The sequence below is a fragment of the Haemaphysalis longicornis genome, unplaced genomic scaffold (genome assembly GCF_048455015.1).
Source record: "Haemaphysalis longicornis isolate Haplotype H1 unplaced genomic scaffold, Haemaphysalis longicornis Haplotype H1 scaffold_1, whole genome shotgun sequence".
Lineage (NCBI taxonomy): Eukaryota > Metazoa > Arthropoda > Arachnida > Ixodida > Ixodidae > Haemaphysalis > Haemaphysalis longicornis.
In genome coordinates this window covers 350,308,509-350,333,273 of record NW_027526203.1, presented here as the reverse complement: position 1 = coordinate 350,333,273, position 24,765 = coordinate 350,308,509, and the positions used below count along the sequence as shown (strand labels likewise).

Below are 24,765 nucleotides of genomic sequence, written 5' to 3'. Positions count from 1 at the left end.
TCCCTGCCTGTGAATCTTGAAAACTAGGTAAGTTCTGTGCATACGGATACTGTAAATGTACACTTAAACGGGTGACTATCGATGAGTACCTTGAACTGTTTTCTTTTTTTCGTAGTCTTGCACGTTGGCAGCACTGTCTCCGCGTAACGGACGGGACTATATTTGACATTATTATGAGTATTGTTTATCAGTGTTTCGCGCATGAAGAACTGTGTGTTTCCAAATGTCGATGTGTGCTTTTTTTTCTTCAATGTATGTGTTTTCGAAGTGCCTGTTTTGAAGTGTTAGTTATTTTGTCAGCTGCATATCCCAGCGTTGTTTATTTTTTTTCCACCCTGTATCGGCCCTCACGGGCTAACAGTATGAATAAATAAATAATTACTGTCCGGCCGTTCCATATGCGGCTGTCTCACAAATTTCGCCCATTGTAACCCTTTCAGGATATGCACGATGCCTAATAAGAGAGGAATATACAAAAATTGAAGCGAGGCAAGTGCCCGAACATTCACTCTTGAGTGTGCTGTGACGGTGTGCTGCCAGAGTGGCTCTTTTCTTTTCTGGTGCTGCGAGGGGAAGGAGGAGGAAGAGGGGGAGGGGGGGGAGGAACAGAAACGGCCCCAGTTAGAACGGGAGGCGCGGTTTGATCGGCTACCCGTCGGTCCGTGGACGGCGACTGGAAGCGGCGATCTCGGGGCGCCCGTGGTCGTTTGTGGGCTTCTCCGAGTTTCGCTCATTTCCGGTTTTTCTCGCGAAACGAAGGGCGCCCTAGCGCGCCAACGCTCTCGGCGCTGGCGTTTGCGCTCCTATTTGCGAGCGCGCGCGCGCGCGCGCGTTGGAGCCAGTTTCGCGCGCTCGGCGTCGGCTATTGTTGCGCGTGACGCGTGCGCAGAGGCACCGAACGAGGAGCGCGCTGGCAAACCCGCCCCCCGCATCCCCTCCTCCACGGCGGCGCGACTCTCCCAACTCTCCTCCGGCCCACGTCCTCCTTGCCATGGCTGTCGCGTACATCGCAGGTCACCGGCGGCAGTCGGCCGTTTGGCGCCGGACGTGTAGAGTGCGCTGTGCCCCGCGCAGACGGCTCGCACCTCTGGTTCGCACGCGCCCGCGGTCCTCGCCCAGAGTCCACGGTGTGCGCTTCCGTGAGCACGTGCGCCCGCGCTGGTGCCGCGGCGCCACTCACCGCCAAACCTAGCGCCGCGTGGCCAGCTGCTCCGGAGCGCGTGTCCACACGTGACAGTTCGCCGCGACCACTTGCGCTCCACAGCCGCCGCGTGCCAGCTTCTTGGTGCGCGGGAAAAGCCTTCTACCGCTACTATGGAAGCGACCCCGGTGGAAATGTGACGTCTTCCCTGAGGTCAGTCTCCGGCTGGGTCCCGGCCCGGTCGCCAAGGGCTGTCTCTTCGGTGAACGGTCGTCATGTGCTCCAAAGCGTGTGGCCACGTGCGGTTCGTTCTGTTGAATCCGTGACCTTCGTGGTGCTTCCGACTGGCGCTCCTCTGGGCGTGTGACAGGTGCTTACCTGCGTGAATGCGTGGCGCGTGTGCCTTCCTGTGACAGACGCGCGACGTCTGACGATGTTAGACGAAGACGACGAAGCAGTATACAGTTTTCTCTTGTGCTTTTCTTCGGACCGCTGACCAGTCAGCGTTTCTGAACGCCCGCACGCTCAGCTTCAATGTCACGGCGGAAGCAATCCAATCCCAAGCCTCTAAAAAGTAAGTCCGCGCTCTGTTATCACGCCCTGGTCCCCCCCCTTCGATGTCGTGTACACGCGCCCACCTTGTACACATATTCGTGTCAGTGCTGGAACACGTCGGTGCGTGTGTGACGTTTGCTGATGGCTTCCTAGAATGTGTGACCCAGCTAACCCTGCGAGAACGGATTGTACACCGCACGGTGGCAGGGAGGAACACCGACAAGCTCAGCAGTCGGTGTTCTTTCCTTCCGCGGGCCTCATCCTCGGGCATTTCCGTCACTCGCAGACGTAAACGATCGTGCCGTCAGCGGTTAGTCTACGCGTATGGGGATCATGCACGCATGGTTATGTTCGGCTCATGCATTCGTATGTTCGTCGTTACTGAAATTCTCGTTTTTCTTTGACTCTCGGCCGCGGAATACTGTTCTACCTATATGACTGCCGAGTCGTCTTTGCGGTCGTCTCGCTTGGGTTGGACAGTATGCGCTGCGTGTGCGCCAAGCGTGCTCGCATTTTGTATACTCGCTATGCATGTTGAAATCTGCTCAAGCATGTTTTTGTCCCCTCGCACGATTACCCAGCTGCATGGGGGCGTTGACAGCGAATTGTTCACTAAGGAAGGTTTTATAAAAGTGATACTCGCTTCTTTCATCCGCAAATATGCCCAGCACGATGTATTTCCTCAAAATTTTCGGTCCCTCTCTAGCAGTTGAACACAAAGATACGCAGCAAAGCTCTACGTTATAGGCTTTGTGTGTGTGCAAACAAGTGGACACCGGCTTCGTGCAGTGAAAATTTGCGCGCCAAGAGAGTACCATCCTATATCAAGCACAGCGGAGACTATCGCTTCGGATAGACAAAGGCCGCTAAAAGCACATTTGACTCTTTCCAAACATTAGAGTACACAAGTCTTTATCCTCCGCTGACACAAGTACTACTGCATCGGATCAAACCACAAAACTGCGAATATCAGCGGAACGCTTTGCGATGGAACCACACTGGTCAGGGCAGAATTTTATGGATTCCGTTGCCTCGACATGCGTAACCTCCCATCACGCTTACTGTCTTGTTCGGGGTTCGCGCCAAGTCCTCCGTGTAAGCATTATTATGTACAACGAGTATTCGTGGTAGCCTGACGAGCGCCAACAAAGTCAAGGCTTAATTTCTGCGTTCCTGGTTTTTGGGCAATGGGCCTGAATCCGCAGCGTGCTGTCCAGGCTTTCGCTTGGTAGACGGTCGGGGCTATGCCTATTTAGCGGGGTTGCATTGTTCACACCAAAGTGTCACAATAATAAGGAAAAAGAAAGCATTTCTTGTGGTGGGGTTCCGCAATGCAATACTGTGCCCACAGTTGGCACTGTTTTTAAATTCGGTCCACTGTGCATTCACTATAATCCCAATCGTTTCTTCATCACCTCGAGCTCACTTGCAGGCTTCTCGTCGTGGATCAAGCGAAAACTGTAATGCAGCATTCGCAGGCTTTGGTGCATATCTGCATAGTTTCCTAAACATGTGCTTACAGCCAGTCGGCTGTAGAAAGAAAAGCAACAACAGCGTTTGTGGGAAAAGCGAGCTCTGCTCGTTGAAGGTAAGAGAGAAATCCGCAGAGAATAATTAATTTCTTTACACGGCATTTGTGGATTACGAAAAAAAGCCTTTGATCAGTAGAAACCGCTGCCGTGATGGAAGCCAGTGAGAAGAAGCGAAGTCCGTAGCGGTTCTGGGGCCGCATTCTGTAAAGCGCCGGCCTTAATATTGAACTGGCGTGGTACTGGCGCGAGAAATACACGCCTTCTTTACTCCGGGAGTTTTCTTTACTCCGGGAGTTGTGCGAGTGCGGAAAACGCGTTTTTAGCGCCAGTACCGCGTCCTTACAAAATGACTAGCAATCCGTTTACAGGATCCGACAATGTACGGGCTCGATAAAGCTTCACAAGAAGAGTGACGAATTGCCTACTAGGAAGGACGTCAGGCAAGAGGACGCCATCTCACCGAAGTTATTTACAGCGCGACTGGAGGGGGCGTTTAGGAATCTTGAATGGGAGAAGTCAGTGATACGAGTAAGCGGAGGATATTCGAGCCACTTGAGATTTACGGATGGCATCGTACTGTTCAGCGAGTCTGCAGAGAACACGTGCTAAGAACGGTTTACGAACTTTACTTAGAAAGCTAAGTCGTAGGATGACAGGCAAATACGGCACAACGTCAAGTAATAATTGAAGAGGGGGATGAATATAACTGTCTCGGATAAATTGTTAATGCTGGTCTTAACCACGACAAAAGGTTTGAGTACATTTGTTATCGGCTGGGATGCATTCGGCAAGCACTCTGGAGTAATGAACAAGAGGCTACTTCTGTCACTAAAAGAATGGTATGCAACCAATGCGCATACTTCTGGTGATGACTTATGCGGTAGAAACTTGGCGCCTGACTAAAACACACGAAAAAGAACTTTGGTCAGCCCAAAAAACCCATGTAAAGAAAAATATTAGGAGTGGCGCTCAGGGGAAAGGAAAGCAGCGTCTTGGATTAACCGGGAGCAAAGTGGGGTGGGAGACATCCCAGCTCGAATGAAGAGAAATGAGCGGAGTTGGGCCGGACATGTAATGCTGAGAACTGGCAACACGTGGACTACCATACGGGTAACAGAGACATGGTCCTAAAAGCAGGGAAGGCTCTTATCTCGATTGAGTTGTGAAAATATACAATTTGGTGGCCAAAAAAAAAAATTATTCGGACGTCGCAGGGCGAGGTTGGAAGACTGTGGGAGGGGCCGTCGTCCTGCAGTGGACCGATAATGGACTTGTAGGCTGATGATGATGAGTCTGGAAACAGTGGCCCGTAACTCCGCTTCCTTCAACTTGGGGTATCCTTGCAAAAAATTCTATAGAAATGCTTCCTATCTCCAAGGAAAAGACGTCCTGTTGGCTAGTTACTGAGGATTTCGCCACCCTGAGATGGTGAAATCCGAAACAATTTCCATAATATCACGAATTCGAGGGTAGCACCTCTGGTCAATTCATTTTGGGCTTATGTAAATTGTCAGCTGCGTGCTTAGAGAAGTTTTATCTCGCTTGTTTTTTGCCAAATAAGGTTTTCTTGTGTTTGCCTACAAGTGACCAAAACTTCCAGATTCTTTAACTTAAACTGCACAGAAGGATTTTTTTTTTCAATCCTGTGGTACCACTGGGAACGGAGCGCCGTCGTGAGTGAAATAAGCGTCGAGGTACTGGCAAGGTTTACGCTGTTGTTATACAACCGAGACTGAGCTACCGGCCACTGGGGCTCCGCGTGGTTGCCATGCCCAGACGAGGACCTCGTGCTCGCCATGGAGTGGAGGTCGCTCTCATCCTGATAGGAGGAACTGAGCTTATACGCACAAAAATGGCTTCGCTGTGTGTTGGCAGGTCTCTTCGTTTAGGGACTTTGAGTGCCATAGCGACCTTGTCCCATAAAGGAAGCATTGTACACGCGGAAGTCTGTGAAGACAAGTAGGCGAGGGACAAAAAAGGCGTCTCCTGTTTTCTAAGCGCACCGTTCGCATCAAATGCCAAGGACGCCGTAAAAAGCAAATGTAAAGACTTAACCGTTGTTTCGTCATACGATGCTGCATGCCTGTTACACGCAGGCCGGTGTTTTAACAAATATGATTTACTTCTTTCGTCGTGGTGATGACTTCGCAGCGGGCATCGATGTAAATCACTCTTTTCTGACAGCCGTGTCCTTTTTTCGCCGGAATCGGGACTCGTACGAGGGAATAAAGTAAGCTCCAACAAATTAGCCTTTTCCTGTGAGCTGTCGTTCCCGTCACGATTACCACTGATGACCACACGTACTGTTAATAGAATGACTGGATACAGTTTTCGGGAATTCGTGATGGAACGAAGCAGCGTAACGAAAACTGAAGTTAAGAGGTGGTAAAAAAGAATCTTACTCGTATACTTGTTATAACAGACGTCCATTCATCGTGTAGTGCTTGTAAATTTTGAAATTTTGAGTGGAGATGTCCTTAGCCGACCAATATATTACACAGAAAACGTTCAAGACGAATTCGTTTCGGGTACATTAATTTTAACCGTTGTTTCTTTTTGAGTGCCTGATGCCTTTGTTAGTGACGCGCACATGTCCAGAATGGAACTGTTTATCGAACCTGGCGCGTGTAGCCGCAGGCTGACAAGGTGAGCGCCTATTAATTTTGGCGGCATTTGGCAGGAGGCCCGCTGGACAGCTACGAACTGATCCTGCTTTCTCGGTATACGTTCTCTCCGGAAGAGTAGCTTCAAGGGAAACGGGGTTTGTACTCGAGTAATACAGTTCAGACGCGTTCAACTCGGCACATTCAGGAGCTGCGAGAAACAGATTACGGAAGAGGATAAATCAGTTGCCGCCTTAGCTCTTATTTCACCGCCAAAGATGTGGCAGTTCCAGGACAAGAACGTGCACGGCGTGCTTGGCGCCGTGAGGGGTTAACACAGCTTGTCATCACACGGATTGCATTTGGCGTCAGCTGTTCCAGAGCTCTACAGTGGTCGGGGCCTCATATTTTTTCTCATTGTGTCGCAAGCAAGCTTTTCAGAACCTCCCGAATGCCTCTCCGTGACTTAAGCTTTCTGAAATTCATATCAATAAGCGCGGTCGCCAATAACGGCTCTCGCACCGTTATAGGTATACCTGCGCCGCACACGTCAGCTACAAAGAAGCGCGCACGCCTGCTGAGCGAAAGAGGCGACGATGTACAAGTTGCATTCGGGGCGCAGTTCCAGCAAGCCATGGTCTGCGTTTGTTGTTCCGGTTGAAAGCGCACATTCCTATTTGGGCGTTTTTATTGTGGAATGTGAGAAAGAAAGAAATCGAGTGGGGACTGTAGAAGTGGGGAAGTCTTGACTTTTTAAGACACCCTGTACTTCCCCCTGCTTTTGCGCAGTTCTTAAACCCGCATTCAGGTTCTAGTTGCAACAGCGCACCCACGATGTGAGTGCCGAGGGCAGTGACCAGTTTTTGGCAATCATTTTCGTACACGGGTCGAAGTTTAGAAGGTGCTGCGCTCCGCCGACCGAGCGGCCTGGCCGCGCCCCGTACTATCCTGTTCCGGGCGGCGTGGCGCGCGTACTATACTACGTCGGCCGGCCGCAGCGAGGCCACCGCGGCGACGCCGTGCTCCTGAGGAGGACGCGAAAGGACGTGACGCGAATGCCGCTCGTTTGGCTGGCGAACTGAATGAGCGCGCCGCGCTGCCGCGTTCATTCCTAGGTCCGCTTCCACAGGGTGGGCCATTGGCGCAGTGATCCTTCGCGCTGGCAGCACTCCTTTCTTTCATCGTGGGATAAAAACGGGCTAAACATCGTATCACTTGCGCTCAGAGACGCGTTGGGCCTCTCGCGGAGAACCTGGCAACACTATCACCGTCACGCGTTAGGGACGCTAACGGAGTGAAACGAAATTTAGAAGGAAGTCGAGCATAAACACATCTGTGCGCAGCACAGGCCACCTTTACTGCAATACTGCATTACTGCAAATTAGAACGGCAGTCTTTGCAATGTCTTGCCACTAATCTTGCTTTTCGTGCTTCATTTGCTGGCTTTTATTTCGGGGGCGGGGGATGGGGGGGTTGTCTGCTCATGCATCATCGATAAATGAATACTGTGTGTGATCCTTCACATTAACACTCTGCCAATTTTGTACTGTACCGTGTGCATTTAAAGCACGCCGTAGAACACCTGCGTTTGCTTTTACCACGTCTTTCTCAGTTTCAATTTGAAGAAGAAAACGGAATTCAATTGTTCAAATTTGTGTTTAACGCGTCGAAGGTGCACTGTCCTGGGAGGATGTAGGTTTATTCAGACCACCTGCGGCTCTTTAACGTGCGCCCAAATTTCTATACAGGAACATTCTAAATTTTAGGGTGGCGCCTAGCTATCGACACATTAATTTATTGTTTCTTTAACTTGAGAGAAAGGAGGCTCTCTGGTGGAGGTCTCCACTGGCTGTCTTTCGCAACCTTTATAACCGGAACCTCCGTAGGTGAAAATAAGTAGCAGTACGAGAATTTGGGATCCTACGACTGAGGACGAGAATCTACATGTATTTGTAATTGTGATAGACGGCAAAGTTGTGCGCGGAGATAGTTTGTGACCGCAGGAGAAACAAAATTTTGACAAGTATTTAGGACTTGACTGTGGACAACAACCGCATAAAGGAGGCAAGATGTTTTTCAAACAGCGCCCGCAACAAAGGGCAGGCTTCTAATCATAATCGTCGTTGCGCAAAGTCGGATCCGGGATGCGGCTGCACGTTCCCATCCTTCGATGCAGTTTGCCAGTTCCTTCGCCGTTCGTCTCGTCTGCACGTGAGCTGTGTGCCTGAAGAAACCGCTTCAACACTGAAATGATCGTGAACCTCGTCGGCGAAAGAAACACGTAGTTTCCCGCTTGTTGCGCGCCGTCGCTTTCGCTTATAAGCTCCCTGGCTGAGAAGCGTGCGCTGCCGACGACCCGTAAAAGGCTCCGGAATAGCCGCAGTTTCTAAAGCTAAAGCTGCGAAACTTCTACTAAATTGTCGACCCACCAAGAGAAGATAGTATCGCAACTGAGATGGAGGTTTGCGAACATATCTTGATGTCTCGACCGTAAATAGTAATAATAACATTTAAGAAGTCGATCCTGTGTAACAAATTGCGCCGTCGAGCACTGTTTTTGCGAAATTTTCTTCTAGACTGTAAGAGGAAACGGAGGTGAAGTGTGACATAGGCTAGTGTCACGGGGCTACGAAAATTTCTCTTTGCGGGCGAGGACGAATTTTAGCGTGAAAGCACGCCTACCTTGGCTGATGTCGTGGATATTTGAAAAATCGTTCGCTCGCTGAAGCCTCCCGTATTTACCCCTTTATAACTCATTTGTGCAAAGGTTGATGCGCAGTAGAGGGAGGGGGCAAAGCGGCTATGCGACAGCCCGGGGTTAGGCCCGACCTCACGTTTCGAGGTCACACTTTGTCAACCGGTGCCCGCAGCACAATGACTACAACGTTGCTAGACTCAACATAAGGCTCAACTTGAAGGTTACCTAACGTTAAGTATTAACATAGGAGGTTATCCGTAACGTCGCACTTTGAGGTAACACGTCGTCAACGAACACTCGTTGGGAAAAAAAGTACTCATTGTACGTCAAGCTGCGGGTACCGGTTCACTCGAAGCGAAACGTTTGGCCTCAGCTCCGGCGTATACCTGAAAGAAGCCGCTGTTATTCCAGCAAAATTATACATAGAGCGTCACATAACCACTGTGATGTATTTGATGTACAGCGCTTTGTAAGCAGGAATGTATGATGCTGCAGATGCTGCCGCCTTAGTTGCGCGTTTGGGCATATATCAGTCAGTCAATGAATTAAACAGTTTAGAGCGGAAGCACTACAAGGGACGACCACAATAAATATGAGCCCGTGGCCTGCCTTCCGTATGTGTGCTTTATGTGGCACACGTACAGAGGAACGCATAGCCACAATGGGGTATTGGACAAAGCTCTATAAGCTGGTATATGTACGCTGTTTTCGCACGACATTCCCTGGTTGGCGCAGCCAAACGCTGTGTGCATGTTTTTTTCTTCAACTGCGAAGTTTCCGAGAAAGCTGTACAGCTTTCCTTTGTAGCCGCAGGGCTGCATCTGAGATGGGTGTAAAATTTCCTCTCAGCAGAAGTAGCGAGAGATCATGTGATGGAGGCTCGCCGCTCGCCGTAATATTTGAATCTCCCGAAAAGTGATGCTCGGCAGGAAGAGTGACGCAGGAGGCCGAATTTTGAGGCGCACACCGTGACGGCTCCAGCCACTGGACTAGCCGGCGCTTTTATTGGCGAGTGGGGCCTCACGCTCGAAGACTCCACAGAGCAGAGAATCTGCGTGGCAAGCTCACAATACGGACCAACGGTCAGCCCCCCCACCAGGAACGCAAGGCGCCTGGTCATTCTACGCCGGTAACCTTACTGACGAGAAGGAGTTATTTGCCCTTTCCCGAAGATCTCTCTGAGTGAGGCCGTCCACCGGGATCAGCTTTCGTCGTGCAGCTAAGTACGGCATCGTGCCTTAACCACACTATCGATTTTTTTATGGATGAGGCTGCGCTGTTTTCGAAGCCCTTTCCATACCTAAATAAATAAATAAATAAATAAATAAATAAATAAATAAATAAATAAATAAATAAATACCTTCAGCCTTGCTGAAACATGCTTCACACCCTCCATAAGCAACAGACGTCCTCTTCTAGCCCTGTTGCTTTGTGTCACATGTCTTGTGGCGTTAACTTGAGGATTGAGGTTGCTCGCGACGTCCGGAGATATCTCCTCCTCGCCAAGGATACATAGCACTGTTATCACGTATGAATGGTAAGAGTCTAGAGCAAGGCATTGCTGTGGGGAAAATATACACATAAAGAAGAACAAACATATTCACGTCCACCAGAATGCAACCGAAGGCCATGCGAGATCCCGTCAGGATCCTGATACTTTTGCAGCTAAAGTGAGATTTCTCTGCTATGCTGAGGCCGAGGGCGCGGGTTCGATTCCCGGCCACGGCGGTCGCTTTTCTGAAGGAGGCGAAAAGCCGCTCGTGTGTTCGAGATTTCGGCGCACGATAAAGATCCCCAGGTGGTCAAAATTAATCCGTAGCCCTCCACTACGGCGCGCCTCATCGCCTGCGTTGTGTCGGCGCGTTATACCCTACAATCAATCAAATCAACGAGATCTCCCTGTTATTGGAGCCGGACACAAGACCAAAGCCTGCCAAGGGTTGTCTTCCTCCGCCACCTCAGTCGACCCGGAGGTTGACCAGATGCAACGTGAGAGCGAATGGCTGATCTTCAGCCCCAACCACCAGCGTGTTATGAGCCGAGCTGGCTTCGGTGGGCGTTTCCCTACTCTCATGTTAGCCTTAGTAATTCATGTTCGTGTTTTTTTAGAATTGCAACCCTTTCACGAATATTGTTTCGGAGAAGAATACGTCGTAAAGATGAAGGTGTATTTAACGCACGTATTGACAGAGAAGCGAGCACCGTGCTGGCCATAGCATGAACCTCTTCTTCCTCTACTTCCAACGGCTCCTCGAAACCTCAGCGTGTCCAAGCGTCTTCTTCTTTTTAGCTGAGCCCTAGCACATACCCACAATGCTTTGGGCTATTTATTAATTTCCTATTCTTCGGCGGTTGACACACGCTGTGACAATATTTCCCCGAAGTTAATCTGTATTTTTAAGTACGACGCGGGAAGGCGCGGCCCGGCCACCTATTTAGTCGCTCGGCGGTGTTCTTGTTGAGAAAGACCAACCCTCACAGTAACGTATACGTGATGACGGTGGAGTGAGTTGGACTATTTTTGCATTCATAAAAGTTAGTGCGACGATAGGCGCAGCTCAGTGACACGCCGATCGGCTTTCGTGACCGCTGCTCGACGAGGTGTTTCAAGTTCTATAACAACGGTATCTATAATAGGTGGCTATCCTGAATTCTACTAAACACGTTAACGGTTTTTCTTTGCACTGCGTGCTGTGGCGAAGACGACTCGCGCGACGCGCACAATTTAGCGTGAGTTGTGCTAAATGTTCCCGACTTGAGCGGCGCTCGCACACGGGTGACGCGGCTGCTCATTTTTCAGGCCTCCCGGGGCAGCTATTTGCTTCGGCGATATGATTTTCTGTAGAACGGGCGTGCGGTTCCCGCGGCTGTCGAGTGAGATTCTAGAAGAAGGCGAAAAGAGAAAAAAAAAAAAAAAAAACGGAACAGGAGCTGTTTGGAAACCTTGAGGCGTCTTTTGCCCTTAGCCTATCGCTGATGTACGTGTTTTGCGGGGCAGGCCAGATATACCTTCTTGGGAGCGGCTCGGCTGGGCAGGCCGATAGTGGGAGAGCACAGAGGGGACAGATATGCACGCGCGATAGCGAGTTCTTCACCTAGCCACGCCGTGCGGACAGACGACTCTCCTGGGAGCCGCTTCTCTTTCCGACGCTTCCAGCCGCGTACATAAATGCAGCGGCCGCATTGTTTTATTTTTGCTTCCAGCGAGTGCCACTGTAGCTCCCGCGCGGCGGGTTCGTGCCCTTTGCCGTTCGCATGTATTGATATGACTTAAACGGGCAGAGGCGACGCAATGTTCCCATTTATCGGCCATCTTGCGCGAGCAGCAGACGGGCCGCAAGTGCTGGCGTGTCTGCCCGGAATCTGAGCCGAATGCTATGCGTGTGTTTTGTATGGAGCCCGCGCGGGGAGCTTGCTTGCGCGCTATCGGCGGCCCTCGATACGGCGGGCGCTGATAAGGCGCCCCGCAGCATGCGCCAGTGGGCTTGGGATGCGTGTCTGCGTCCTCCCGAGTATGCCCACGCTTCGCGCAGCGCCTTTAAGTGGTCTACCGGCGGCGCCCCTCGTCTTTCGTCTTTTTCTTCGTGTCCTGGCGGCGCTGTCAGTCGCCGATTCGGCATTTTATGACCGTTTGTATTCAGAAACATAGACGGCGGCTACGGTACAACGTGTTCAGCGTTATTTGCCGCAGGTCTTACCGAATGCGTCCCTGGATTCTTCTCTTAACTATGACTCTCCATTTAGCGTCCATGTTAGCGTTAACCTTAGCAGTATGCTTTCGCGTGTGCCTTTTAGTGCTCCACTCTTGCAGATGGTAACACTTCCGACAATGCCTTTCTGCGTTCATGCACGCTGATAGAATCAGCCAGGTATGCAGCGCGCTCGTGTCAATGGAGCAAAAAGCTTGCTCCTTTGCACATGGCGCACCTGCTTTCTCGGAGAGCTCGCACAACGTCGGATGTGTCTCGGCACTTGCCCCGAGGGATATATAAACGCCGAGATGAGGCGCGCAGTTGTTAAAGCACTATGTCGAACTTGCAATTGCTCCGCTCCCTTTCGTTCTTACCAGTAGAAGGAATAAACGCGTATTTGCAGCAGACGAAGCGTGGCAGAGTCGTCACTTTGGTGTGAGACCTCCGTAGTGCAGGAAGCCTAGGATTCGGGCTGCCCGCTCGGCACTGTCGGTCAGGAGGTGCTGACCTTCAGAGAATGAGCCTGGCCCTGCCACTTAATATGCGAGAAGCAGGTTTCAGAAACAAAATTTCCCAGCAAGGGTAGTAAGGTTCGCCTATCTAATAAAGTGTTTTCGTCGTAGCAACGATTTCCATGACGCGGAACTGCAGACATGCCGTTTGGGGGGCGCTGTGCTTGCGCATGAACGACGAGGTTGCGACACTCTCTTTGAGCCTGCAGTTAACCGAAACAAAGAGAAAATGGGACGTTTTCGCGGAAGCGAGTCGCGAACAACCTGACCTCGTTGTCTGCGGTCGCTTGCCGGGTTTACGTGGCCTTGGTATCATTAAAAAAAAAACGCCTCCTTGCCAATACGGTGCAAGCAGTTATGAGCCAGGAGAGGCACCCTTATTTGGCAAGAATGGACGGAAAAGTGCAGGGGCCGGCCCTTTCACTACAGGGAGCCGGCTATTGTCAACATTAGGAGCCAGTCAAGGCTCCGAAAATGCGCAGCGCAGCGACTGCGGATAGAATGCCCAAACAGAGAGCAGCCGCGAGGCCTGCCTTTTTCTTTGAAAACTAGTCTCTTCCATCGACCGGTATGCAAATGAGGCGGTGCGTAGTCTTAGTTGAATCTTGTGGCACAACCCTAAACCTGTTCGGTCTGGAACGGACAGGGGGTCTCACGTCAGGCATGAATGTCGTTGTCCTGCTAGCGGACCCGCAGGGCGAGTGCCACGCAGGGCAATTGTCGGCAGATTTGTACATGTTGGTTGTGTAGCAGAGTGCGGCGCAACAACAAAAACAAATCAAAGACGGCGAAACAAGTCCAGGTTTACTCCCCGTTTCGGATGGATTAGTAAGAACATGTGCCACACGCAAGCACGCGCACGCTCCAGCCCAATAGGCGTTTCGGTGTCCACCCTTAGGTGAGACAAACTACGCCTGCTGGGGGTCTTTACTTTCCTTGTTAACAATAAATTAATTCATTCATTCAGCCCGTTCGAGGCTAACGCGAGAAGCAGTATTGCGTCATCGTGGTAAGATGTCATAACTCCACTGCTAATTCAGATCCATGACTCATCAGTGTAACGCACGAGGACACTTAACAGTGCTCAGCCAATTCGACGGCTGCTTCTGCGCTGGGCTACTGGGTGACCGTTAATAACTAAATGCTGTTTGCATTTCTGTCCGCCGCATTTGCTTTCTGCACTCCTTCAGTCATGACTATAATACAACAAGGTTAGTGCGGAAGCTTCAAATCTGTGTACCTGCTTTATTAGCATTTAGGCTAAGTTACAACTAAATTAACAGTTTTTTTTAAATGTCAGCTTATAAGCGCTCATTGATTTATGTTAACTGCCCATATAAAATGGCGTGTTTTAATGACTCAACAATACAAAGAAAGAACTATTTTGAAAGCCTGTGAGAGAGCGTTAGAAAGCTTGTAAACTGTACTAGCATCTTATTTGGCGCGAAAGTCTCTCCATCCACAATCGCAGCATGACATGCAGTGTTCTACCTGTAAGAAATTGAGAAAAAGAAATCATGGCGCCGCGTTAGCATTTGTTACTCGCTAAAGAATACGGTACGAGTCACGGTAAGAGGCAGTTTTAGCATATCGGTACCGTGTTTGCGTTACCGTTTACCGTGTGAGTGAACAGCGCGGCAGTTACCGCGAACGGTAACTTACCGGCACAGGCTTCAGCGTCGCCAGCGGCTTCCGGTAACACGGTAAACGGTAACGCAAACACGGTAACGATATGCTAAAACTGCCTAGTTTTAGCATATCGGTACCGTGTTTGCGTTACCGTTTACCGTGTGAGTGAACAGCGCGGCAGTTACCGCGAACGGTAACTTACCGGCACAGGCTTCAGCGTCGCCAGCGGCTTCCGGTAACACGGTAAACGGTAACGCAAACACGGTAACGATATGCTAAAACTGCCTAGTTTTAGCATATCGGTACCGTGTTTGCGTTACCGTTTACCGTGTGAGTGCACAGCGCGGCAGTTACCGCGAACGGTAACTTACCGGCACAGGCTTCACCGTCGCCAGCGGCTTCCGGTAACACGGAAAACGGTAACGCAAACACGGTAACGATATGCTAAAACTGCCTAGTTTTAGCATATCGGTACCGTGTTTGCGTTACCGTTTACCGTGTGAGTGAACAGCGCGGCAGTTACCGCGAACGGTAACTTACCGGCACAGGCTTCAGCGTCGCCAGCGGCTTCCGGTAACACGGTAAACGGTAACGCAAACACGGTAACGATATGCTAAAACTGCCTAGTTTTAGCATATCGGTACCGTGTTTGCGTTACCGTTTACCGTGTAAGTAGGCAGTTTTAGCATATCGTTACCGTGTTTGCGGTACCGTTTACCGTGTTACAGGAGGCGCTGGTGACGGTGAAGCCTGTGCCGGTAAGTTACCGTTCGCGGTAACTCTCGCGCTGCGCAGTCTACTCCCGCAAACACGGTAAACGGTAACGTAAACACGGTAACGATATGCTAAAACTGCCTAGTGCACAGCGCGGCAGTTACCGCGAACGGTAACTTACCGGCACAGGCTTCACCGTCGCCAGCGGCTTCCGGTAACACGGTAAACGGTAACGCAAACACGGTAACGATATGCTAAAACTGCCTAGTTTTAGCATATCGGTACCGTGTTTGCGTTACCGTTTACCGTGTGAGTGCACAGCGCGGCAGTTACCGCGAACGGTAACTTACCGGCACAGGCTTCACCGTCGCCAGCGGCTTCCGGTAACACGGTAAACGGTAACGCAAACACGGTAACGATATGCTAAAACTGCCTAGTTTTAGCATATCGGTACCGTGTTTGCGTTACCGTTTACCGTGTGAGTGAACAGCGCGGCAGTCACCGCGAACGGTAACTTACCGGCACAGGCTTCACCGTCGCCAGCGGCTTCCGGTAACACGGTAAACGGTAACACAAACACGGTAACGATATGCAAAAACTGCCTAGTTTTAGCATATCGGTACCGTGTTTGCGTTACCGTTTACCGTGTGAGTGCACAGCGCGGCAGTTACCGCGAACGGTAATTTACCGGCACAGGCTTCACCGTCGCCAGCGGCTTCCGGTAACACGGTAAACGGTAACGCAAACACCGTAACGATGTGCTAAAACTGTCTATTCTTTGCACTTGTTAGGGTTTTTTTCGAGCAGCAAATAACCGTCTCCACACAAGGAGAGAAAGGGATCATGAGCCTCAGGGAGGGACCGAGACCCGCCACTGCCTCCTTTCCCATGGGGGTCGTGAGGGTCACTGCCGGAGGGAGCGAGGAGCCAGTGGTGAGGACTACGCGTTCTATATGTCGTCAGCCTTTTTAAATCCACTGCACAGGACGAAGACCACTCTCATATCGCGCTTCCAACTGCTCCTATCATCCGCCATCCGAATCCATTCTTTGCCACCAAATTTCCTTACCCCGTCCGTCCATCGAGGTATCCCTCTTCTCCTAGAATCCATTCTTTGCCACCAAATTTCCTTACCCCGTCCGTCCATCGAGGTATCCCTCTTCTCCTACTCCTGGTACCGTCTCTCGGTGCCCTGGTGTTCCAGCGGTTGTCAGTTTTCCGCATTGCATGACCAGCCCAAGTCCATTTCTTCTTGTTACTTTTAGCTAGGGTATTTTCCACCCGAGTTGGCTCCATTATCCAGTGCGCTCGATCGCCTACACTCGCAGGTCGGCTTCCCCACAACTCTCCGAAACGGCAAATCGGCATGACCGAATGCGCGAATTCGGCGCTGTCGCCCCTTCCAAGATTCCATTCTCTACTCAAATTGCATTCTTGTCCTCGTCATTTGCCTACTTCGCGCATGTGGTCGCGCTGATTTGTCGTTCGGGAGAGTTGTGGGGAAGCCGACCTGCGGCTATTTCTTAGACTATCCCCAAGCGTTGCTCCTGCCATTCTTATTTCCGTGCCGCGTCAAGCCGACCTAATAGTTCTTCCGAGGTTCTTAGTAAGTTCCCAAGTTTCTGACCCATGAGTCATTGCTGGGAGCACGCATTGGCTGCATACTTTCATTTTAGTTACACAGGTATCTTCCGTTCATTAATTCAGTCTTTGCCCAAGAAGCTTCAGCCCATAGCAATTTCGTACTGATTACTTTTTAGTCGTTCGGGTCAGCACTCACAAATTGCTCAACAAAGGTGGATTCACACACCTCTTCTAGTATTTAATTTCCTAGTCGGGAAGGGGCGCTTAGCATTAAATTCGACGTACTCATATTTATCGTTACCCCATGACTAAGTGTTATGTGTGCAGTTCCTGAAGCACACTTTGCCGGCCTTCTCCGGAATCCCTGAATAAGACGATGTCATCCGCAGATCTCAAGTGGCTCAGATATTCTCCATTTATTCGCATCAAGCTTCCTATGTATCCCGTCTAGGTACGCTGTAAATAATTTCGGTTGGATGGTGTCATTTTCTGTGAAGCCCTTCGTAATGGGAAACTTCCCACTCTTCTTATGAAGCGTTATCGTGCCCGTACACTCCTTGTATATGTCCTTTAAGAGTACTATGTACGTCTCGTATACTCGCTGTTCTCTCAGCGCTTCCATCACTGCAGTGGTTTCTACTGAATAAAAGGCTATATATTTTCTTTTAACAATCTAAATCCCATTAAAACGCTTTATTGTACTCTGCGGATGTCTCCATTACCAGGTTAATAGCATGGATGTGGTCTATTGTTGAGTAGCCGTTCCTAAGTCCAGCTTGCTCTCTAGGTTGCTGGAAATCTAGGGTTTCACTTATTCGGGTGACTAATATTTCACTAAACAACTTGTATGCAACAGGGAGCAGGCTGGGGGGTCTGCAATTCTTAAGTTCGTTTGCATCACTCTTAAGCACATACAAAAAACCAAAAGAATTCGTCGGAGGGGCCTTCGCGTACATTTCTCGACAGATCATGGTCACCCATTAAAAAAAAAAAAGAAAACTTCTTAGGACACTTTAAAGATATTGGTAGTTTACATTCCCAAACTCAGGCCGTAGAATGGGCTCGTTAAGTTCACATTTTTACAAACTCAATATTTCTTTATAGCGCTGCATGCGTTTCTGAACCAAAGTTTATGTGAACGCCTAGGAACCCATCTTCTTACCTGGGCGCTTTTTTCATGTTCGCAAAAAGCATATACTGGATGAGTTGAGCTTTTGTTGGGTAGTTTAGAAGAGGGTGAGCGTCTACGGATGGTGAAAATTAAAAGCAGTGTTTGCATGAGACCAAGGTTTGTTCCATTTCTGCGGGCCATGGAAGTAAACCTCCGGAACAGACTCGTAGCAAAATATGGCTGAGCCCGCGTGGCGTGAAGCTGTCATAATCCTCGCTGGGGCGGCTTTGGGCGATAAGGCGGCGGGGCCGAGTGTGTTGCACGAAGACGCTAGGATCCCCGTGCAGCCAGCTTTGGGGCGATAAGCAAGGTGCCCGACTCGCAGTTAGATCGCCAGATCGCTGGGCGAAGCTCCGATAAAAAAGGTCATCGCGTGCGCCGACAGATAGGCGGTGATAGTGCCGTCTTTTGCGGCACGCACTCAAACCGGCCGAGGGTCTTGAGATATTCGATCGCCTCGGCGCGATAACCATTCCTTCGATTTACTATCGGCAGGAACGGTCACGAGTGCGATGTCGCATTGTCCCATGGCGTCCAGGTAGAACGACCTCGCTAAAAATAAGGTTCCGTGGAGGGTGTAGACGCGCGCCAAAGACAAACGCTCTCATCGTGTTCGAAGGCCTGCCGTGGCCAGTCGAGGGAACGAGCGCGGGGTTCCGAAGCGAGCGTCGTTGTCAATGTGGCCGCGCGGCGATTCTTGCCTGCTCGCTCTAATTAACGTACGCAGGCCACAGACCCCGTGGTCGCCTCTGGCGACCTTGAGAAACTGAAACGCATGCAGGCATCCTCGTTGCCCACTTCGTACACAGACGGCGTTCCGCTGTTTCACACATGTAGTACGTACGTACACCGCTTTCCCCTGCTATTAGTCTGCACTCGGATATGCGTCATCGAAAAGGTGTTAGAGTATGCGGCGCCGTTCGCCACTCACGAGGCAGCTTTGCAACGGCATCCATTCGGCATCGCTTTCGTACAGGGCGAAGCATCGCTGCGGAACAGGACCACTGACATCTCACCGTGAAGCTCGTTCGGAATGACGGGCATTACGCTTCCGAAGTTTCTCCCGAGGCTCTTGTGGGTCCAGATTCGGGAAACTGTCCTCACATAAGCTGTTGTAAGAGCAGTGCGCGATTGGCCGACCCTTACTTTAGCTTACGTGCGAAGAGCTTTGCTGTGTAGCTGGGCCCTGAAAATTAGAGCGGAATTCTCGTGAAAATAACGCAATCGGTCCGTCGTCTTACGGAGGCTTTCAAATTGAAAAAAAGCAGTGACGTTACTTTTCTCGATTAAGGCGGCGTGCATCGCTCTTTACTTCCTTCTTCCAAGAATGATCACTCGAATCAGACGCTTTGCCTGCATGATCCAACAGAAAAGCACAAACTCGAACTGATCAGAGTGACGCGAGCTCATTAGTGCCTAGTGCAGCGTGTGGTCGAAGGCCGATGTTCGGGTGCTAATGAACAAAAACACGGGAGGCACGATGTAGCGGTGCGCGGCCTGAACAACGTAATCACTCACCACACCTCGGTCTCCGAAGGTGAGCGTCGAAAGGAGAGCCATTAAGGCAGTTTTCATCTTTGTGGGTTTCGCCAGGTCGAGAATGCAGCGATCTGTGCTCGCGCACCTGGACTTCCCGAAGACTCATAAGACATTTTTTGTAGTTTCAGTCTGTTGCGTCCTCAATCGTTCTCTGTTAAAGCGCCACTTTATTGTGCTTCTGCACGGGACCGGTTGTCAGGGTGTTCATATGAAGGTCCTGATTAGGTCGAGTCGCCACACCGATAGGGGCGGGGCCTTTCGTCTGTTTTCCTCGGACACTTTAGTGGCTTTCTTCTTACGCATGCGACTCGAAACAGGGAAACGTTGCTGCCCGCGCGGGGAAGCAAGTTTGAATCTGCGTTGTCTCAATGACTGAAATGCATTCCCGTCTTAGCGCCGTCCGGTTACATTTTCTGAAGATCAAGCTACCAGCGGCAGGATGTGGTGCGCCGCTGGCAGGCCGGTATATTCTTAGTTTTGGTCGTACTGTCGCGTGACCCCTTCGTGTATTTATTAATTGGTGCCGTTAACAGTTTGCCCTGTATCTGGCATCAGTATAAACAGAGCCGGTAGAAGAAATTTGCCAGCTTGGTTAGGGTCTTCGGCTGATCCAGGCCTCCGTTACACATGCCGTGGGCAGCCGTTGTATTGCATAACTGCTAGCGACGCTTTCGAAAAAAAAAACACAAAAAAACAACAACGGACCTCTCAGCCGGATGCGCATTTCGAGAGAGCTGTCCGCGTGACGCCTTTTGCAGGCGTCATTCCTCGTGGTGGCCGCAATGGCGCCGACGTGTCGTCGACGGTCTCGTTGACCGTCGGCTCGCCACCGGAGAGGGTGGCGTGATCGCTTTCTGAGACGTGCAACCACCGAGTCCGGTTTTGGTTTAACAGCCGGACCCAAGCGCGGGGAAGGACGATACGTTTGGAACATCCTGTGGGAATGACCTGAATGTAAACACCGGCCGACACGAAGCAGAAAGCAGGTCGGAACACAAGAAAGCAGCTCGATCATCTCGCTTTCGCGGGGATGACGTCACCACTCACGCTGAAGCAGTCCCGCTGTCAGGCTCGGCGGAAACTGGTTGCTCCGGTTGCGCTGCACGCAAATTTCTGGCAGCGCAAAATGGGCGCCTTTCTCGTAGCGCACGCATCTCCGTGGCTTCACTGCTCGGAACACTCTGCAGCTGCTGCTGCTGGAGACATACGTCCGCACCTTCCTTCCCGTTATACCCGACCCGCTGTGACCCGCTATGAATAAAAAAAAAAGAAAAGAAAACCGCGTTCAACACGTACATAGAGGAAATGTTTTAGTGCTGTTAGTGTTCTCGGACTCTTCTCAGTTTTTCTCTTTTTTTTTTGTTTATCTGCACTCTGTTCGGCAGCGATGTATACGGTAGTGATTTACGGGAGGGGACTTACAGCAAATCACTAATATAAAAAGAGCGCAGGGCAGAATTCTAAGCGAAAACTTTTGGCCTATTTGACACATGTTGGTTTGAATGATCACTTAGTTAAGAAATTATTCATGATAAGTATTGCTGACGGGTTAATAGGATTGTTAACACCGCAGTTTTCAAGCAGCCCTAGTGAAAAGTAGAAAGTCGAGGCTGTCTACAGGCTCTTACGGGTGATGTTCTTTCTAAAACGACTTTGTAAAACGAGGCGACTAGAGCTGTTCATTTCGTACAAGACATCTCGAAGTGCGCTTTTATGATCGTCGGCTTTCGCGCATCGCACAAATTACATATCTTGTAGGCGCCATCATTCCAGCCCCCCCCCCCCCCCCCGTTCAAAAAAAAAAAAAAAAGAATAGAAAAAGACTACGGCGAGGCGTCGGTATTTCTTCTACTACGCTGTCTCCGCTGAACGTATACACGCTGGTAAAATGGGGACCGATTCGGACCAGGTTGCTCAGTTTATGCCTTGCTTCTTTTACATACGTAATTCCCTTTTCCTGTCGGTGGCAATGCGCGCGAAAAGAAATTTCGTTTTGACAGCGCTCCGTCTGCACAGTGCCATGTCCTGCGCCGCCTTCAAGTTTAACACGCCGAATCGCATCCTAGCACTCAGCTTCGTAATCTGACTCCCCGCTTCTTAGCATAGAGAGTATGTCCTTACTGCAAGGGCTGTGATTCGGCACAATACCCCCTCCTTTTTTGTCGCGGCCTTACTTCAACCTCCGCGCATTTCATTTTCATGTTTTTTACTAATCGCACATTCCTTGGTCGCGATCCTAACCGTTAATTAATCTTTCTTGTCTTCAGAAGAGAACGCTCTTGAGGTTATATGTTTAGTGTTATTAAATGCTAACATTATTAAATAGTAATTATCGATCGCATCCTGCTGGGTACACAGAGATATTGAATGTGATAATGATGACGAATTATTCATCATCATCAATATCCCCTTTGTGTCCAGAGCAGGATGAAGGCCTCTCCCAGAAATTTCCATCCACTCCTGGCGCTTGCTTTCCGAGTCCGTTCTTTGACGCCGAATTTTCGTGTTTCATCCCTCCGTGGGCTCTTTTGCCTTCCCCTACTTCGTTAACCGTACTTTGGGTGTCATTTGGTTAAGCGGGTGGTCCACCGGTTGCCCGTCATAAGCAAAACATGACCTTCCACACCCCAGTTCTTACGCACAATTTTGGCTAGGTTGTCTTTGATCCGAGTTTGCTCCCTAATCAACGACGCTTTTTTCTTGTACATTGTCCCTAGCATTCTTCTTTCCATGGCTCGATGGGCCGACCTAAGCTACCTTTCAAGGTACTTAGGCCCCAATTTTCCTTTGTGTATGCCATCACCGGCAGCACACATTAATTGGACACCAGTCTATTTAGTGGCAACGGTAGTTTACGGCTCAGGATTGCGGAATACTTACCGGATGCAGCTAAAAATTCAAATTTTGGCGTGTTCAGCGCGCCGCCGCCACACCTGGGCCATGAGGCGCGTCGTAGTGGAGGGTTCCGGATTAATTATGACTACCTGGGTAGCGTTAACGTGCGCCTAAATCTCTGCACCCGGGAATTATAGCGTTTCGCCTCCATCTGAAAAGCAGCCTCAGCGGTTGTGGGCCCAGCAGCACAACGCTTCAGCCACTGAGCCACAGCGGCAGGTCCGAATGTAGCTCATCCTACGTTTAGTTTTCTTATGATTTACACCGGCGCTAATAACTTGTCCATTGATAGTTAAAATATCTCGCATTCCTACTATTTCGCCACCCTCCTGGAAAGCGCGCTTCTCAGCACGTTTACTCAACATTACCTATGATTTTTCGGTGTGTACTTTCAACATTGCGACTGAACATTCCATTCTCATTATACTTAACCTCTTATTATACTCATAATCCAGACCAGATCCATAAGATGCCGATCTAGACAATGTCGGTCACAAACACAAAGGTATTACGAGGTCCGATCGAGGCCTTGATCTGTATGCACAGTCGTAACTGAACGATTAACCCAGTCATTCAGGTGCGGAGGGGCTAGATAAGGATCAGTGGCCTCTATAGGCAAAACTGAACAGCGTTATAATCGGTAATGATGAAACTATAACACACACACGCACACACACACACACACACACACACACACACACACACACACACACACACACACACACACACACACACACACACACGTACGCAGGCACACAGACACACACACACGTGCGCACGCACGCACGCACACAGACACACACACACGCACGCACGCGCACACACAGACACACACACACACACAGAGAAAGACACAGAGAGAGAGAGAGACACACACACAGACACACACACACGGCCGCGCGCGCACGCACACACACATGCACATAGACACACAGAGGGACACGCAGAGAGAGACACACGTATGTACGCACGCACGCACACACACACATACACACACGCACACACAGAGACACACACACACACAGAGACACTCACAGAGACACAGAGAGACAGAGACACACACGCACGCACGCACACACGCACGCACACGGAGAGGCACGCAGAGCGACACACGCACACAGACACACATGTACACGTACGCAGGCACGCACGCACACACACAGAGAGAGAGACACAGAGAGCGAGAGACACGCGCACGCACGCACACACACGCACGCACGTACAAACGCACACACACACACACACACATGGACACACGGACACACATACACACACACGTACGCACGCGCGCACACACCCACCCAGACGCACACACACACACACACACGCACATACGCACGCACTCACACACACAGACACGCACACACATACACACGCACGCACACACACAGAGACACACACAGAGAAACACACACACGCACACACACAGACACGCACGCACGCACACATACACGCACACACACACGCACGCACGCACGCACGCGCGCACACACACAGACACAGAGGGACACAGAGAGAGAGACACACGTACGTACGCACGCATGCGCGCGCACACACGCACGCACGCACACACAGAGACATACAGAGAGAGAGAGAGAGAGAGAGAGACAGCGACACACACTCACACGCACACACACAGACACGCCGAAAGAGCGACACACACACAGACACACATGCACACGTACGTACGCACGCACGCACACACAGAGAGACACAGAGAGACACACACACACACGTACGCACGCAAGCACGCGCACACACACACACAGACACAGCGACATTCAGAGAGAGAGAGAGACAGAGGGAGAGAGAGCGAGACACACACACACACGCACACAGACACACATACATACACACACACACAGAGACAGAGCGAGAGACACTCAGAGAGAGAGAGAGAGAGAGAGAGAGAGAGAGACATACACACGCACGCACACAGAGAGAGAGACAGAGACACAGAGACACACATACATAGAGAGACAGGCAGACAGAGAGAGAGAGAGACGCATGCACACAAACACACACACACACGCACGCACGCACACACAGAGACATACAGAGAGAGAGAGAGATACACACTCACACGCACACACACACAGACACGCAGAAAGAGCGACACACACACACAGACACACATGCACACGTACGTACGCACGCACGCACACACAGAGAGACACAGAGACACACACACACACACCTACGCACGCAAGCACGCACACACACACACACACACACACACAGTGACATTCAGAGAGAGAGAGAGAGAGAGAGAGAGAAAGACACAGAGAGAGAGAGGGAGGGAGAAAGAGAGACACAGAGGGAGAGAGAGTGAGACACGCACACACACACACGCACACAGACACACATACATACACACACACACACACAGACAGAGCGAGAGACACTCAGAGAGAGAGAGAGAGAGAGATACACACGCACGCACACACAGAGAGAGACAGAGAGACACAGATACACACATACATAGAGAGACAGAGAGAGA

The 24,765-nt window shown here is 50.6% G+C and overlaps 1 protein-coding gene across 1 annotated transcript in view; it reads left to right on the top strand.

The window, feature by feature from the left end:
• The first annotated feature begins 1,018 nt into the window (after nt 1–1,018).
• Ush (Zinc finger protein ush) overlaps nt 1,019–24,765 on the top strand; it is a 434,049-nt gene continuing 410,302 nt past the window's right edge. The window contains exon 1 of the mRNA XM_077685835.1: nt 1,019–1,715. Coding sequence (XP_077541961.1) covers nt 1,676–1,715 — 40 coding nt within the window. The 5' untranslated portion in view covers nt 1,019–1,675. The remainder of the gene's footprint in view (nt 1,716–24,765) is intronic.